Here is an 18,941-nt window from a genome sequence, read left to right on the forward strand (position 1 = left end):
AAAGACTACTAGAGAAACCTATCTTCCATTTAGTGCTGGCTCTTAAATGCTGATGGTAGTCAGGAGTTCTTTGATTTTCAGCTGTCTAAGAGCTCGAATGTGTGTCCCAAAGTACAGCAGCTATGGTAATTCCCACATCTCTCAGTCCATCTGCCACAGAGGCCAGATATTGCTGTCCCACCTTGCTATGGGCTGCCATGCTTTGGGGGCAAACCTGCTGCCTCCATCTCCTTCAGCCCACATCGTGCCTTGACAGGAGCCTGGACATGCTGCAGACACTCACACCTACAGACTGGCACCAAGTGAGGCTGCAATTATCTTCAAATTATCTGCCAAAAATCAAACTCTACTTTAAAAATTCACCTACCACTTTTAGGATTGCATGTCGGTTTGCTCTTCTGGCACTTAAGTATTAATTGTTGATATGTAGTTCTGTGAAGTAGCAGTTTCATGCTATTTTTTTTCTCTCTGCATGAAACAAACAATGCAGGTCTGCATAAGACACTGCAGGCAAGTAAGTTGACACAATTTCCTCCCTGAAGGAAGACCTTGTCAGCATGATGACATAGCAGGACTGTGGCTGCTGAAAGGAGAGGGAATAAAAAATGAGTGCAGAAAACAAAGTAAAAATACTGAGCTTTCATAAGGTTTGCTAAGACGGGCTGACTGCAGCAGCAAAGATGATTTAACTGCAGATGTTATAATTTAGTTAGAGCTCCACGTGCACAATCGGCACTAAGATTTACCTCTCTACTGCTGTAGCTGCTGAAATTTCTCACGAGGAGGTTTTTGCTGATGTCTGTATGGCTGTCCCTTCAAAAATGTCTTTTGCTGTAACACTACTTGAGACTCCCAAAAACAAAAGTTAGCACAGCACGGTAGGGACTAGGCTTCCCTTTTAGAGCAGATGTGTCCTGCAGTAATTGCAAGCAATCCTTCGAGATTCATTTCTTCTCTTTGTTCCCAAACATGATAAATGTTTACACAGCAGGCACGGCTCTAGGAGATGACACAGATAGCCTTTTCCCTGCCTGCTTGAACAGCTCCCCACCCTCTGCTTTCACCTGGAGGTGATACAAATCTGGCAGAGCAGAGGCTTGAGCACAGTGTGTGTGCCCCAGGCAGCCGGCAGTGCCACTGCAGGTGAGCACCACTCACAGCCCTGTAGGGACCTGGGGAGCAGAGGATGCTGTGCCAGCTCACTTAGCCACTCTCCCTCTTTGTGGGAGCTCCTGGGACATGTCTCCTAGGAATTAAAACCCCTGCAGCCAGATTTTTCAGCTGAGCCTCTCAGATCTCAGTTCATGTCCTGCTCACTAGTCTATTAGTGGTGTGCTGTCTTCTTAGAGCCCTCCTGCTTTGTGTTAACTGTGTCTCTGCCCAAGCATGAAAACCAAACATTAGAGCATTGTTTTTGGTGTTAGCCATTTGGCTCAGCCCCCACAGAGCCCAAGGCTGATGGCCTAGTGCTGCTCCTGTGTGAAGCAGCCACACCTGGGGCAGACACTGTGAAGGTCCCAGTGTTTCTCAGTACCCGGTGTTGAAACTGCCCTTTCCTGCTCAGCCACAAACTACCTGAGCTTGCTGCTCTACCACCTGAGGCATCCAACTGATGCTCCTCAAATCCAGCAGATATTGCTCAGTAAGGAGCAGATAGATAGAGCAAATACTCAATTTGCTCCGTGACTGCCTGTCCTTTTAGATGAGCGGTTATAAGAATGTGTCATGTCAGAGAGCTCTGTTCTCCTCAGAGACAATTCAGAGGCAATTCTGATAAAGTCCTAATCAGCATGAGGCAACGAGGGTAGAAGTCCCATCAAGTTGCTAGTAGAAATCCTCACAATCTTTGGGAAATGGGATCCTGCTGTACATGCCTGACCATCCAGCATTTGGGGTGGAAGTAATGCTGCTTCAAAACAACTGGTTCCCTCAACTTTTTACTCTTTTTGGTGCATTTTATTGTTCCTGATTTCTTTCCTGATGAAGAACTCCCTCTACAAAAGATCATGATTAAATTTATGTGGTTATTCAAAATAATTCACTGCTTATGTTTCCCGAAGTTCTAGGAGCTGCCCAGGGATGATTGTTAGTCAGCTTCTGTTATGGCTTTTGGATATGTGTTGGTTATTTATGACCAGTCACATCTGTCACATGAATTTTAATATGGACACACAGGTTTGAAGGCCTCCCCACAGCTTGGTTGCCCATTGCAAACAAGCACACACAAACGGCCTGGCTCATCATCACCCTGGTTCTGAGCTGTCTGCTACAACCAGGCTAAAACACACCAATGTGCCATGGGTGGTGGAGAAAGCTCCTCTAAGAGGACTAATAGCTGCTTTGTAGTGATTTCTGGTTTTTCTCTTCTTAGCTTCTTGCAATAGAGGTGAACACACCGGAGAAGTTCAGCTCGACGGCTGACGTGGTGATTCGCTTGCTGGACACCAATGACAATGTGCCCAAGTTCTCCTCTGACTACTACATTGCCAGGATCCCTGAGAACTCCCCAGGGGGCTCAAATGTAGTTGCTGTTACAGTAAGTTTCATTCACCTCTTAAGAAACATTTTCTTTTCTGGGTGTCTGTGCAGACAGTTCAAGTACCTCAAAAACAGGGGACAGGGCAAGTAGCAAATCTTACTCACCAGCTGACTTCTGGACCAAACTCCAATTCCTTTCCAGACTCAACAAAAAAAAACCCACATTGGGGAAAAAAAGTCTTAGACAAATATTATTTAGAACAACATGGGTCATCTGCTTTTAAGACAAATCACATGGCCTTTGAGTATTAAGAAAGCCTCAGCCAAATCAGTGCCCAGTGGGAAGATTCAGTTACGGCTAAGTGGAATTGGATTTACTGGATTTGCCTGCTTAAGTGTGAGTAAAAAGAAAACAAGATGGCTGCTTAGTAGGTATTAGTCTCCTCCTCTTGGGAGGAACGTGGCTGCTAAAGCTGAACAGTAACTGAGGGCAAGAATATAAAATTTAAGTGCTTAGGACTGGGAAAAAAGGATCCCTATGTATGTATCTTCTCACAGCGGGAAAAATATGCCTATAGATTTTCCAGTATCTTGCATTTTCATACAAAGAAAGTCAGGGTATTGCATGGGCCCTGGGTGCTGGAGGAGTACAACTCTCTGTACAACTGCTGAGACTGGAAACAGCCCTCATGTCACAAAGCCAGGAAAGCTCCTGGTCACCTGGGCCTTGGTGATGCAAGTCACCTTGCAGAGGCCACACAGGTAAGAATGGTGCAGGCAGGTCGCCAGAGATCTCCAGCACAAGCTGACAACAAGTAAGAAAGACAAATAATCAGAATAATAAAGTGCTGACGGTAAATTTCAGCAATGGAGGAATTACAGAAGTGAAACATAAACAACAGAGAAAAGGTTATTGCATGAAACTAATAGGAAAGCTATTAGAGACTCTTAAGCATTACTATATTTGAGGTAATAGGAATAAAAAATTTTAGGACATGGACAGAAAAAAATATTTCAAAAATGTTTGCAGAAGCAACAGAACTTCTGAACCAAAGTGCACAGGAAGGTGTAGCTGAGAAGCCCATGTAAAATTTAATAATGTGCTGTCAACTCAGTACTTGACCCAGATTCACAACTCTATGTGAAAAACTAATATGTTTCAAGTACTCAGAATGGCAGTTCTGGAGGGAGTCCCAGGTATGCAAATGTTTTAAGTAAAGTTAGACAGTACTAAACTAGGCTGTGGTCAAAATTATGGGGTTGGAGAATCTCATGCCAAAGAACAAAACAAAATCTACCAGTAAGGCTGCAGGTGTGTTATGCTAATCATGCAGGAATCAAAGATATTGTTCCAGTTCTCAAATATTTAAACAGGAAGATTAATGAATCAACCAGTGCCACCATGAGTTTTGGTGGCCAGATACAACAGGCATTATTAAAAGTCACACAGGCACAAGAGTGATTAAAATATAAACAAAGCTGAAATACAATGTATAGATTGAAACATTTTTTATTCATTACTTTAAATTGAATCAATTGAACAAGCAGAACCTTAAAAATACTCTATATAAAGTAAATAATTTTGTCTAGGGAATATTCATTAATGTTTAGCTGATAATTAGGAAGGTTTGAGAGCTGGCAGTGTTCATGTCCCTGAGATTATCTCCGTCTCTGTCAAAGGAGGGTGAGGTAACTGTGGATGGATGGGGCCATCTAGCGTCACTCTCCCTGCCAGAGCCCCCGGGCACCAGGGACAGCTCCTGGGGCTGGCAGGGACATTTCCTGCTGGCAGCTTGTGCATTTTCTAGGTGCACATTTGCTCATGCGGTTTCCCACTAAAAATGTGACGGCAAAGAGGGTGAAAAGCATTTGGGCCTGTTGTTAAAAGGAAAATGAAAAGTTTCTTTTTGCATTTTAGTAAAGTAAAGCTCTCTTTTTTTTCTTGTCTTAAGGCTACAGATCCAGATTCAGGGCTTTGGGGAGAAATCAAGTACTCTATCTATGGAACAGGAGCAGATCTGTAAGTAACAAGTAAATAAATAAAACTACATAACCTCTAATCAGACTTCTAAAATAATTTTATAAGAAAGCTAGTGGGCTCCTTCTTGATCTGTTCATTTCCAAGGACATTTATGCCATGTTCTTTGTGAGTTCTGTGAACACAACCACAGTAAAGCCACTGTGATCATTAAACATCTGCTTCATGAACCCAAGGAATTCTACCCACAAACCCCCAAAGAGATATAAGGCAGCTGAAGCATCACTGCATAGGATTTGTTCAATCACCATTCCAAAAACACTTGTAAGAGAAAGAGAGGTGTTGGTCTAGTTGTGAAAAGTCAGTCCTACAGAAAAAGAATCCCTTGGTTTTTTCCCCTTCCCTTTCCATATGGTTTTACAAATGCTCTTGTCAAAATAAATCAAAGAAGACAAGATATTCAAGGATATAAACTTCAGCTTTGGAGGTCAGCTGCATTGGGTGTTAAAAGCCTTTCATATATTTAAACATAATAGTCCTGCATCAGGAAAAAGGGAACCTGATGGTTTCTTTATTTGGTAATAATGCCTTCCTCCCTCTCCCTGTCTTTGGGGACTGTGGTGGGGGTAGAATATCTTGAAACATTGGTTCTCTCACACCATGTCCACCCCAGCTCCCAAACAGGGATCACTGGCTGTCACAGATATTCCTGCTGGAACCTGCAGCTGCAGGGCAGGGCTGCAGGGCAGAACGCTGGAAATGAATGAGCTTTTCAGGCACTCATCCCAAGAATCTTTTTTGCTCTGTACATTATCCACCTGGAGCTAAAGCTGAACTCCTCTTGTTAAGGTGAAAGCCGTTTAGGAGGTACAATCAAAGTCCAAAATCCAAGATGTTAAAGGTGAACCTCTTCTGTAGCCAGAAGGATACACATATGGGAGCATTTCCACGATGGATTATTGTGAGCTCTTCACTAAGTCTTTAAGCTAGCTGCTAACTGCACAGAGAGAAGCAAGAAAAGGTCATGTCATGCAGGCAGACCTCTTAGGTTTAGAATGTAGCAGCTGGTGGAAAGAAGCATGAGAAGGTTGTTGACAAAGGATTTAGGGGGGAAAAAAACATAAGCACAACTTTATTCTGATTGGCATTATGGGGATGCTCAGATTCACTGTTCTTATGCTGTTGAATGAAGAAATGATGATGTGAACTTTTCTTTTCCTTCTTAAGCATTTTTGTTTGTTTTCCTAATGCCAGAATGGCATAGCTCTGCAAGACTGGGTTGATTCTCTAGCTCTGGCACCTCTAGATCTGCTGAACACACAGTTTGATGCAGATAGGAGAATTTCAACTAGAGGCACGATGTTTCTGTTTTGGATATTGTATCAGTGGGTATGCAGTTGTGTGGGCAGAAAGATGAGTTGCACTGGAGTAAGAGAATTAGTTTTAATTGTTGAAGGTGAAACCAGTCTGATGGTAATCCTACTTTGGTAATCCAAGCTGCCAGTGGGAGCACTTCTATTCCACTAAAATGGGAATGGTGAGAGTGCTGTCTGCATGGTTAGGCTGGGCTGGGTGCTGAGGAGACAGCACAGGCACTGTCTCCTACACAGCTATGCCCACCTTCAGATCTTGGATTTCACTAAAACTTGTATTTGTATTTAACAGTGTTATGAAAACAATTGAAGATGCTGGATTGCTAAATTCCCCTTTTATAATCATTCTCAATTGCATTCACAGTTGGAATGCAGAAAATATTTTGCTACCCTGTACATTGATCAAAGGATATATAAAAACTCTCATCTGCTAAAAGCTCTACTGCTTGGAGCCTACACTGGCAGTCCATTTTAAATAGACACTGTGTTGGTATCTTCTCTATAAATCCAAACTTTGGGCTGACACTTTTGACAGTGTCTCTGTAATTACAAATGTGTAAAATTGAACTTGCAACAGATAAATCTGAACACCCACTCCATCCCAGTGTCAGTCTATGGAAAAATGATTATTTTTAGAGAAGATAATTTGCCCTGTAGTTTGGGAGATTTAAGAGCAGATTGTTTTCCTACCCATTCTGAGAATTGAAGAGTTTGCATATGATATGCATCACACTTCTTTTAGCTATTTAGGTGATATAAATCAATCTTAATTTATGCAGGACATAATCTATTAGACTACTTTTAAACTGAAAAAAAAAGTAAAAATAGGTTTAATGTTGTTCCTTTTAATGTAAGGAAATCACTCTGGGAGCAGGCCATCACACCGAGCATGTACTGAGGACAAAGACTTTTAATGGAAAATGCAGCTGAAATGACACAAGAGAGAGAAAACAATGAGACACTGATAGTTCTCTGGTTTTCAAGTCTAAAGGAACTAGACAAAAACTAGGTAGAGTAGATTTGGAAACATCACCCGGAGAGGAACTAGGTGAAGAGTACCACTGTCTGGGCACACCATTGCAGTGTTTACACCCTGGAGCAAAGGTGGGCTCTGAACACACATTAAGTGACCAAAAGTCTTCTCTTGCTTCTTTTCCAGGTTCCTAATCCACCCATCAACAGGTATAATTTACACCCAGCCCTGGGCTGTACTAGATGCTGAAGTGAACTCCAAGTACAATTTCTATGTGAAAGCAGAGGACACGGATGGGAAATACAGCTTGGCTGAAGTGTTTATTACCGTGCTGGATGTCAATGACCACTCTCCAGAGTTCAATGAAAACATCCAGGAAAAGACGATGATCATTGGGTCACCGGTGAAGATAGAGGTGAGAGATGGCACCGTGTGGCACAAAGCAGAGTGCTTTGGAAAAGCCCTGGCTCTGCAGTTTGCTCTCAGGGGTCATGATGAGCGTCTGAAAGTTGCCTTTTCTTGCAGCTTTATTTTGCACATCCATTTGGATGTAACAAATGGATTAAAGTGTGGAATTATAGTATTTACTGACTGCTGAGAAGGAGAAATAAATTCTATAGGCAGAATATAAAGCCCTGTTACAGTATTTGAACAATCAGCTGGTGGACGATCCTGGATTATACAGTGATCACAAGAAGCCCAAATAAAACAAGTGAATGAAAGTACAGGGTTTTGAACACTTAACCTTCCTGACACCCCTTTGTGTTCAACCACACAACTTAGTTCCCTTCCTTTTGAAGAACCATATTCAATAATCCAGTGTGGAACAGAAGGTGAAAAAAATGCAATAACAATTCCCAGGCAAAGGTGCAGAACATCCTATGTTACACACATTTAAATGCTTATCATGAAGCCTGATCACACAACATCAAGTGTTAGTAGAAAAAATACCACAGCACAAAAATTAAGGCAGCTATAGTTTATGGCATGGAGCTAATCCCATTGATCTTTATCACCTCACATTTTGTCCCCCACACTGTGAGAAGCTCGCAGCTCAGGACCATTTGCATTCCACAGATAGTTTACAGTTCAGTTTCCTCTGATTTTATGTCATTTCAAATAGAAATCACTTATAAAGAAAGGAGCTTGGTCCTGCTGTCTTTCACTGGAAAATGTAGCCTAGCTTCCAAGATGAAATGAAAGCAGCCCAGTCATGGCACAGACACTATCAGGAGTGTCAGAAGCTTTTTGTCCTCAGGCAAATACAAACAGTAACACCTTTGTTTTTTACACTTCCCCTACCAGGCTATAGACCAAGATGCAGAAGAGCCCAACAACATTGTGGATTATTCCATCATGCAAGCAGATCCAGCCAATGTGTTTGACATTGACCAAAGCACTGGGGAAATCAAGCTGAAATCCTATATCCGATCTCTGGACATCATCCACAACATCACAAACAATAAAGACTGCATATGGTCATTGGTGGTCCAGGCCAAAGACCGAGGCTCCCCGTCCTTCAGCACCACTGCAGTTCTGAAGATTGATATCACAGAAGAGGTAAGCAAATGTTTTAGAAAAATCCTTGTGGGAGATGATCCCTGAAAGGCACCAAAGGGTAGACATTGCTTGCTCCATTTCTGAGACTCTCTTGCCAGCTCTGTTTTGTAGAGTGTTTCTAGCCTTGGGGTGAAGTTGGATTCTGCAGCCACAAATGTGATCAGAAATATTGCAGAGGTACAAAGGTAGGAGCATAATGCTAGATGTGAATTAAGGAATATAGACTTCTGAGAGTAAAGGTAAATCCCGACTGCTAAATTTCTGCTTTTTTATTTTCATCTAGGAGAAGGAAAAAAACCCTTTCTCCCTTACAAAAAGTGAGTGGAAAGCAGCTGGGGTCAGAGTGAAATAAATCAGATAAATCAACCTAAGAGACATAGGAAAAGTGAGAAAAAACATTACAGAAATGCTTTAAAGTACACAGAACTTTGATGGGAGGTTAATAATTGCAGTATTATTAGCAGATGAAACAAGAGGACTCTAAAAGTGTCTTGCACATGTAGGTTGAGATTTTCCTTAGTCCAGCTTTTACATCAGCTGCAGAACAAGCATCGATTTACGGTGTGTAGCGCATGCTTGCACAATTCTTATTTATTGTAACTGCCTTGCCATGCCTTTAACTAGGTACCAGCAGGGAGGAAATGGACTTCACAGTAGATGAGAAACACATCATTAGCCTGACAGCCTCTAGACCACACACACAAATTGGGCAAAGATGCAAATCTCATCCCACTGACAGCAGCTGGCCTTCTTTTTGTTTGGTCACAATTCTCCCACTGCTCTTAGGTCTGTTATAATCTTTCTCTTCTTTCTCCATCTCCTCTTATTCCACTGATACTCCTTATGAGGCACATTCATATGATGGTTTTTGTACACAGTTCAGAGCCTGCTGGACTGCCAGGGGACTTGGGTCTGCCCTACAGGGCAGTGCCTGGCATGGGGCTGCCTTTTGGGGCCAGCCAGCCCTGTGGGCATGGACTGTGCTTGCTGCTGCAAGGCTCTGCCATGTGGAGCCGGGGGACTCTGCATGCAGGGTGTCTGTGGTGAGTCTAGATATTTAGCTGTTCTTCCAGATACAAAGGAAATGCACTGCTCAACACTTGGATTTCTCATGGAAATGAAGTTTTGGTGGGTTTTATACAACAAAAAATAATTGCTGCCCCCAGCCAAGAATAGGAATACTTGCCCTCTATGCCTTGCTTCCAGGCTTCTCACAGGCTGCACGTTCCAGGATTGAGTGGCACTGTCCTCAGGCATGTCCCTGCTGGTGGCCACCAGCCTTCCCTTCCCTGCTGAGTGAGCTGGAAGCCTCTCTGTCAGCGTGTGGGGCTGATGGATGTGAGTGGAGGGACACCTCCCCTGCTGAGGGACATGTCCCTGAACCAGCTGATGAAGGACAACTGGAAGGAAAACAAAAGTAGCTGATACTTTGGGATAAGGAGTTTCCTGAATTTCCTTCTAGTGCTTGAAGCAATAGCAGTACCTGATGAAAGATAGTGTCTTGTATGAAGTCCCCTGCCTGCTTCCCTTTCTCCCCTTCCAGGATACATATTTGGCACATAAAGTGAGGGAGAGCCTTCCTTATAAAGTCTAAAGGGGAAGCAGAGAGCATATGATGACATGGATTTCCTCACACACACAGTTCTTTTCCTTCTTCCCATGCTCTTCTTGATGCCAAGTCCCAACAGAGAGTCTGAGATAGCAACAGCATCTTCTTTCTTCAAGTAGTTTTCTTCAGCAGGATCTGGGCTACTAACCTAGTGCCACATCCTCCATAACCTTTTGTACATCTCTATTACTTCTTCCACTGCTTGCAATGATTTGGGTTGGTTGGGTTTGGGGGATGTTTTTATCCCATAGCATCCCATCTTTTTTGCAGAAACACATTTCAGTTTGCAGGCACATGAGATGCAGTGCCAGTGTCCAAAATCCTTGGTCACTCCCTGTGTCCTAGGGACAGCACAGACACTGATAACACTTTGTGAAGAAAACAATCTCTTGGTGTAGGCATACTGCATACACACAGCCTTTCTCTGAGGCTGTTACAAATGTGCATTTCATCCCTCTGTGCTCCAGCTGTACACAGGCTCTTATTTCGCTGTTTGGTGGGCATTTATGTATTACTGATTCTGGATAAGGAGGATATATTTGAATGCATCCTCTAGAGGTTTCCTGCAGTGTTAATCACAGTAAGTACAGTAAATTCACGAATACAAGCCGCACTGACTATAAGCCGCATCTCTGGGTGTTGGCAAATATTTCGGTTTTTGTCCATAGATAAGCCGCACACGAATATAAGCCGCTCTGTCGTTCGCAGCGAGGACCCGCGTGCAATTAGTAACAGAACCGCGGGAGGGCGGGGTTTACTGGCTGAGCTAAGGCTGTGCAGGCTCGGCCCGCTAGGGGCCGCTGACGGGGCCAGGTGGGCCAGCACGGTGCTGCCGCTCGGGGCCGGCCGCCGCTGCCACTGGGCTCGGTCACCCCGGGTCGGCGCTGCCCTGCGGTGGCAGGCAGGGACGGAGCTTCCCCTGCTCCTACGGCGCCGGCGGCGGGCAGGGACGGAGTTTCCCCGCTCCTGCCGCGGCGGCGGCGGGCGGGGACAAAGCACCCCGTCGGCTCCCCGGGCCACAGCAATGGCGGCGCGCGCTTCCCCCCCCTCCCCGGGCCACAGCAATGGCGGCGCGCGCTTCCCCCCCCTCCCCGGGCCGCAGCAATGGCGGCGCCGGGCCCCCCCCGCTCCCCGGGCCGCGGTAGGGGCGGTCCGGGTCCCCCCTCTCCTCCCCGGGCCGCAGCAGGGGCGGCCCGGCTCTCCCCCCTCCTCCCCGGGCCGCGGCAATGGCGGCGTGGGCTTCCCCCACCCTCCCCGGGCCGCGGTAGGGGCGGCCCGGGTCCCCCCTCTCCTCCCCGGGCCGCGGCAATGGCGGCGCCGGGCCTCGCCCTGTCTCTCCCCTGGGCTGTGGCAGAGGAGGAAAGAGAGCTCTCCCGCCTCTCTCCCCGCCCCCTGTGCTGCCTACAGGGAGCCAGGCTCCACCCGCAGTGCAACAAAGTAGCGATTTGTAACAATCGCAAAATGCCGACTTTGTAGCTGCTCGGCTCAGCACTCTGGCAGGCACTTCTGAGGTTGTATTAGCCGCACCTGATTATTAGCCGCATTTCCGGTTTAGGAGCAAAATCTTAGTCAAATTGGTGCGGCTTGTATTCGTGAAATTACTGTAATTAAACAGGCATATTTTCTGATTAACATTTACCATTGCAATTAGCACAAGTCTGTGCCCTTCTAGATGGATGCCTTGTGGCTAAGTTCAGCAGTATTGCACATCAAAAAGACCTTCTTGTCTTGGAATAATACAGTGCTAAAATAATCCAAAGGCCTTTTAATTTAACTAAGTCTGATTTTATGGAAATTGGTATTGAGGGGCATCTGTTAATATTCTATCCTTTCACAATAAATAAAAAATATCCTTTCACAGAATAAAAAACATATGCTGGAAAAGCCAGTCTTTTTCCATCCATATGTCTCACTCAGAAATCTATTCCTGCTGCCTGATATTTTCAGAGAAGGTTGATTCCCACCCCTGTTCCTGAGGGTTGGCCTGATGGGGGCATCCTCAGCCTCTTGATGACTCCACTGAGGTTCTGCAAATGTAGAGGGGGCGTTTATTTACACCTCCTCAGAGACTGAGGCTTAAGTCCATATTTAGACAGCATAATCTGTAATTCTTAATAGCTTTGGCCACTCATTTAGACTTCTAAATATAGCTGGTGAGTCTCAGTTTTAGATTGTCCTAACTGAAAGGTTCAGCAAAAATCTTTGCAGTAACATGGAGATCGTCTCCCCTCTCATACTAACAGCAACCATGGGAGCTGTGGTTGACGGCACTGAACAGCCATTGCCACATTTTCAGAGTCTCTTCTTTCCACAGCTTCATGGACCTCAAAAAAATATTGGTTTGATTTGAGAAGTCATGCTGGTGTTTGTATTGCAAAGTGATCATACACAGTGATAGCACTGAGCTTTGGGATAAGCACTGCAGGGGCAGCTGGTGTTCTGCCTCGGATCAGGAGTCACTTCTGAAGCAAATCTCCTGATCATCCCCACATACTGTGGGATGGCCTGTGCCTCACAGCTCCAAGCACACAAGGTGGACTCCTTTGAGAGGAAATTGTGTTTTGGGAGCACACCTGGTGTGCCGGGGCACAGACAGGCAGTCCCTCCCTGCAAGCAGGTTAGAACAAAACCCCAGAATCACTGAATGTGTGGAAGTGGGCTCCTCAGAGCCAGCTGGCTCGTTGCACAGATTGTACTGATCCCCTTGCTGAACTCAACACAGCCTGAGTTGTCTGTAACACAATCATTGAACCAAACATTTAAGATCGAGTCCAACTAATCCAGCGCTTCCAAGTCCACCACAAAACCATGTCCCTTAATGCCACATCTACAAGTAATCTGCAATAGCTTGGGCTCTTAACAGGTTACTACTTACTTAGACTCCTAAATATAGCTGGTGAGCCTTAGCTGCTGTAGTGGTTGAAGAGCTCAACCACATTCCTTTTGGGTCCAGCTTCTGGATACTTGGCCCACATGCTCTGCTCACTGCAGCCCACACATTAGGAAAGGCTCTTGAGAAGCTGCCACAGCAAAAAAGAAAAAAAAAAAAGCACCAACAGAGCATTATCTTCTATGAGCAGCAGTATTTTAACTCCCTTGATGACTGTTAAGAAAGAGTGTTTCTTCCAGGTCCTGGCCCACAGAGACATGACAGCTTTCATTTAGTCATGTATCTGCTTTTATTTTATGTGTACCAGAAAACCAGTACCTTTCAAAATGCAGCATGCCTTTGAGGAAACAACAACAGCTTCAGCAATTGCAAAGTGGCATTATTTGTTGAGCTGGCTACATGGCAGTGCTGGTAACAAGGACTTGATGTTTTAAATGTGCACTTCCCATAAGTCTCTCTGCAGCCTGACTAAGATTATGACATTCCTGGCCTGTATTGCAAGTTATTCCTCCTATTTATCCTGCCAGGGCCATGCCCATGACAAACAGAAACTTTCCCACTCTATGTTTATATGCCTGATGTTTTTATGCAGAACAGTTGTTGTCCAAGGCTAATTCCAGGCAAAGCTTTGTACAGCACAGGTTAAGTAACTAGAATAGAGGCTGAACCAGCTAGCTGTTAATGGGTTTAGTTTTGGTATTAACCATCTCTTCATCACTGGAAGCTCTGAACAGATGCCAGACCTTCTGAGACCAGGGAACTGAACGAAGCCAAATGTCAAAACTTTCCATACAATTTTTATCTGTTGTTACCTCTGCAACTGTAGTACACAGGCAATGTGTACTTCTGTTTAATCTCATTTATTCAAGGTTTTCAAATACCTAGTCAAATACTCTTCAGCCATCAGTGCCTTCCTATAAAATAGATCTTGACAAAACTCATAACAGGTGGACTCAGGTCATGTACTACTTAGCAGGGTTTATCTGACACTTAATTCATCTGACTTTCACATGAAGTTAAGTAAGCCAGGGTAGAATTTCTGGCATCTGATGGGATTTAAGTACAAAAAAATCCATGTAATGCAGAACAGCAAAGCTGATGTGAGTCTAAGCTCCACCAAAGTCATGGGCTGCTTTGCTTTTGGTTTCCAGTTCAGGTCCATTCCTGATTAAATACTGGAAGAACTCTCTGCACAACAAATTGATGAAAATTTGTCCCTACCTGCCCAGTGACACAGTCTGTGAGTTTCACTAGCATTTCTTTGCCCCTTTCTTGTTGGCAATGGGAAACATCCAGGGTAGGAGAAGCGTGGGCTTGATAATGTGTTTGAGGTAGGTTGTGAAAACACAGAAATTAAGACAAGGATGTGTTTATTAGCTAATTTACATGTCCCAAGTTTACAGGTGTGACATTAATAACAAGAGGTACTCTGAAGCACACTCTGAGATACTCTTAGACATCTTCCCCCACAGATTGGGAAGGGCAAAGAAATGTGCATCCTAGATTAGAGTCACACAGGGAAATCCATCTGATCCACAAATCAGAGGTCCAAGTCCAAGCTACTCACAAGGTTCTCCTTACACTGCCTTTGATACCTATTTTAGCATATGGTGGTTACTGCTTCAGAGGGGTCCTTTTCTCCCCAGTGACCAAAAGCTGGGAGCTTAGATCTCTAACTAAGCGCAGATCACTACACATGCAAAGTTTGGGTGAGGATTCCTCATGGAGTCAAAGACGGGGATGGGGCACAGTGGGCAGCCATGTCTTTCTGCAGCCACACATCACTTTGGTTACTCTCAGTAACCAAACCTGCATGTGAATGTGCCATTTCTGAAGGATCTCCTGACCTTGCATAGCACTGCTGTCTGTTCAGATACCACCTGTACTCACAATGAACTTCTCTTGGAAATGCAGTCCAAGGATGGGCTACCATGCCCTGAATAAGGCTGATCCATGTGCCATGCCTCTACCCTTTATTCCCCAATCAGGCAGGTGTTTATATGTGCTTCCTAACTTCTTTTACTGTTTCTGGATTCAGTTCAGCATCATTGCAACTGCCTCCTCTCCTGTGCCTAGTTCAACACTTAGCTCCCTTTATTTTATAGGCTCTCTATCCTGTACACATTTCAACCTAGTTCCCCAGCTGTATTTATAATATATACTGGCCTCTTTCAAATATAACCATGTGAGGGTTGACCATTTCTCTTATTTTTGATATTTCCAGATCAAGTCCAGGGTAAAATCCTATATTTTAGGCCTCAAGAAGCGTCCATGGACAATATATGGAATATGCATGAGTGGCGTCCTTTCCACCATTTCTGTTACAATGGTGATCTCCACCATCATGTACTGGAAAAGTGTGAAAAGATCCAAGCTCCACCCACAGGGCAAAATCCGCAAAATTATACGGGGACCTCCAAGACGCACAGTGTGCTAAGCTGGAAAGTGAACTGGCCATTCATTTGTCCTTAATATGCCATATGTAGCTTATCTCATTGCTGATTTCTTTTCTTTCTATAAACAAAGCTCTTTAGCTCCACTTATCTCCCCTACCTCAAAGAGTTTTGTTATGTCTGTAAAAGAGTACTTGAAAACAGAATGCAGCATGTATCTGCTAACTACTCACTTGCATACTGACATTTTATAATCAGAAGTTTTCTCCTAATCCTTTTCAATGCCATGCTCAGCAATTGAGCCAATTAGTTTCTTGCTCCATTCTTGCAAGTTAAACACTATTGTGACATGCAGGAATCTGCCCTAATTTGGTGGCAACACTTCTGTAAGCTTTTGTGTTCAAGTCATCTACCTCACAGTACTATAATGTTTACCCAGTCTCCAGCCCAATCTAAAGTCTCCACCCTTGGACTGGACTGGCTGTGTGACTCTCATATTTTATTTTTTTTTTAGAGACAACTTCCATCATAACATATATATGTAACATATTTTGGACAAATGAAATTTCTGGGTCACTGTCTGTCCCCTAGAGTAAGTCATGTGTTTTCTTTGTACTCCTTTACAGACTCTTCACAAAGGGCCTATGGCCACCTTTTTGATGCAAACTAAAGATAACCCCATGAAAGCCTTAGGAGTGCTAGCTGGTGTCATGGGCATAATGGTGCTGATAACTATCATGATCTCTACTGCCATGTTCTGGCGCAACAAGCGGTCCAACAGAGTCATGCCGGTGAGAAGGATCATAAAAAAGAGACAGATGCCGCCATCCCGGACAATCAGGATGGAGTGGCTGAAGTTCAAGAGGCCCAGCAACGCTGCAGAGAAGTTTGTCGTTGAGGAGGACGTCAAGAGCCTACACAATGAGAACAGCAACAACAACGTCCAGGTTCTCCCTGTGCCGCCGGCAGCCCCCCTGCCCCCTCCACCCCCTGCCCCGGGTCCCCGGGGCGATGCCCCAGGGTGGCGGGTGCCAACCGTGTCCGGCTCCCTCACTCCCAAGCACATAATCAAACCACCGAAGAAGAAAGGTCACAGCAGCACCCACAACGCCCTCGTGTCAGAGCTCAAAATGAGGTTCGAGAAGAGGAACGCAGCTTTCGGGGAGCCGCATATCTAGGTGCTCTCAGCAGCCCCCAGAGACTGCAGACTGTGGCTGGGCATGGATGTTTTTATGTGCTGTCTCTTCCCTGTGAACCAGAGCAGCTTCTCGCTGTGATAGCCACCCCTCACCTTTCACAAGTACCACGTGCTACAGAGTCACCCCCCGCAGAAGCGCTGCCTCCGTGTCCAGTCGCGCCCGCGGTTCCTGTGGTCACGTCCCGTGGGCCCTCCCTGCAGCTGTGTCTGACCACGGTGCTGAGTGCGCCGGCCACAGTCTCCCCAAGTGAACAGGGACTCAGGCTGCCCCTGGCTTGGAGGTCTCTACCCAGAGCTTGGGTTCTCAAACAGGATTTTTGCAGCCAAGGCTCCGGTGGATGATGCTTCTGACCTTGTCTGGCAGGTGGGTTTGAGGTGTCTGTAAATCCATCATTTCAAATCCAGACCCATTTTTGAAGATGTTGGCCTGGCTGTGGCAGCAGCACTAAGTAGAGTGCAGACCTCCCATGGCAGTGACACTGCCCAGTCCCCAGAGCACAACGTGCTTTGCAACAGCTGGCGGAGCGATGTGCTCGTGGCCTGAGTACCTTCATTCCCGAAAGGTAAGCGGGCAGGCTTGGAGAAATCCTTCATTTTCCTGCAGCTAACGCTGGGTTTTGCCAGAGCACATTGACATGATGCTGCGCTTTGCTTCTGCCCTGGACTTGCCTGCTGAGGAGGGATGGGAAGGGCACCTCAGCCTTCCCTGGACCAGCAGGGGCAAGATTTGAGCACAGAAGTTCAATAGCAGCGCTCACTCAGCACTGCCTCCTTCTGACACTGCACCCCAAAAGAGTGGGAGCCCAGCAGGACAAGGACATGCATAAAAACACAGGGAAGACGAGGTAAAACTGAGAGGTAAATAAGTGGAAAACAGAGACAAGTGCTGGAAAGTTGCATATGTTGGTCAGGGAAGTGTCTGGAAAGATCGTGTGGTGTTGTACGCTGCTACCAGAAGGTGTCAAGGAATATATTTCATCACCTCTCCTGACTTGTTGCAGGGACTCGTGTGAAAAAGGAGGTTTCCACAAAATATTCAGGTTTTTCTTATCAGTATTTTTGAGTGAATTAAACAACAGTTAATGGGAGGGGACTGGCAGGACAGGTTTTTTTCCTGTTACATGATAGTAAAAGGGCGCACAGAGCAGAGCACTTTCTACCCCACGGACTCCCCCTCGGGTTTGTTTCTGAGGAGATGTTTTTCAGCTGGGCCTGGCTCTTTCCCATCCCCTGGGGAGAAAGCAGCACTGACTGAGCTGGCTGAGGAGCAGCACCTGTACCTTGTCTCTGAAACCCAGCCCTGCAGAGAAGCTGCGCTGTCATGGTACCAGGAACATCAAGATGGGGAGCAAACCTGACAGGACACACCGTGTTAATCCAAGGAGTTCATGAGAGTTCTCCAGCTGTCATTTCAGTGGAATCAGCAAACCTGGCCCTCAGGATCTCCTCTCACTCCAGTAGCTAAAATAATTCCCTTTTAGCTACTCCAGTAGCTAAAATAATTCCCTTTTTTGCACCAGGACTTCATCAGTTTAGGGAATAGCTGGTTGAATATGAAATTAACCACTTACAAGGAAAATCTTGTCTTTTTTAACTTCAGTTCAATCTGCCTAGAAGCCATAGTGCTCATGGCTCATGTCACCCATGAGCTGAGCCAGCAGCTGTAGCCAAGAGGTGCAGGAGAGTCCCAGCTGGGGGTCAGCCTGTCCTGTCACATCTCTCCTTTTCTCTACTGTTTTCTTGCTTATCCCTCCTCCTGGGGCACTGCGATGTGAGGCCCAGATTCTCACCTGTTCACTGACCCCGTCCTTGTCCCCCGGCCATAAGCTGGCCGGAGGGAGGGGATGTGCAGCCCCGACCCCACTCCTGTGCAAGCACCTGCCTTCTGCTGGCTGAGTGTCTGCAGGCTCTGCAATGTTCCCCAAAGTTCATGATTTATTCCCCATACCCCTATCTTCCCAGTGTTGTGTTATTGCCAGTATTCAGTGTTCATTCTCTAATGAGGAAAGCCTATAAAGACCATTCAATTAAGTCAGATTTAGCAGGAATTACAGGCTTATAGTCTTAGAGATTATATTTAAGAGGCAATAAAGATGTTCTATTACCATGTTGTGAGACTCTTTCCCGGTTACTCTGTATTTCAACTTCAAAGACTTTTTTTAATAAATTTTTTTTTTTAAATCTGCAAAAGGTGCTTCTGTGCGTGGTGTGCTTCTGCTGGCAACAATGCCTTGTTATCGCCTGTTACATGACCAGACAGCCACAGGCAGCCAGGCCACTCTTTAGGATGACCAAATGGACCCTTCTGCAGGCTGTGAGTCAGGAGAGGGGTTGTGTGGGTTTTGGACACCCCCAGGCTGGAAGGAGAGGAGGTGAGAAGCAGGATGCCATTGGCACAGGCCATGGGCAGGGTCACAGAGAGCCCTGGCCGAGCTCCTGTGGTACTACAGCCCACTGCAGCATGGCCCTGGGGGCAGGGAGACACCAGG

General features: G+C 45.6%; 1 protein-coding gene across 1 annotated transcript in view; it reads left to right on the forward strand.

Annotated features, from left to right (window-relative positions):
• CDHR1 (cadherin related family member 1) overlaps positions 1 to 18,642 on the forward strand; it is a 45,676-nt gene extending 27,034 nt beyond the window's left edge. Inside the window, exons 13-17 of the mRNA XM_033066286.1 lie at positions 2,372 to 2,536; positions 4,431 to 4,498; positions 6,989 to 7,217; positions 8,108 to 8,362; positions 15,881 to 18,642. Of these exons, the coding sequence (XP_032922177.1) occupies positions 2,372 to 2,536; positions 4,431 to 4,498; positions 6,989 to 7,217; positions 8,108 to 8,362; positions 15,881 to 16,432 (1,269 nt within the window). The 3' untranslated portion in view covers positions 16,433 to 18,642. The remainder of the gene's footprint in view (positions 1 to 2,371; positions 2,537 to 4,430; positions 4,499 to 6,988; positions 7,218 to 8,107; positions 8,363 to 15,880) is intronic.
• Positions 18,643 to 18,941: the final 299 nt, after the last annotated feature.

This window comes from Catharus ustulatus, chromosome 8 (genome assembly GCF_009819885.2).
Source record: "Catharus ustulatus isolate bCatUst1 chromosome 8, bCatUst1.pri.v2, whole genome shotgun sequence".
NCBI lineage: Eukaryota > Metazoa > Chordata > Aves > Passeriformes > Turdidae > Catharus > Catharus ustulatus.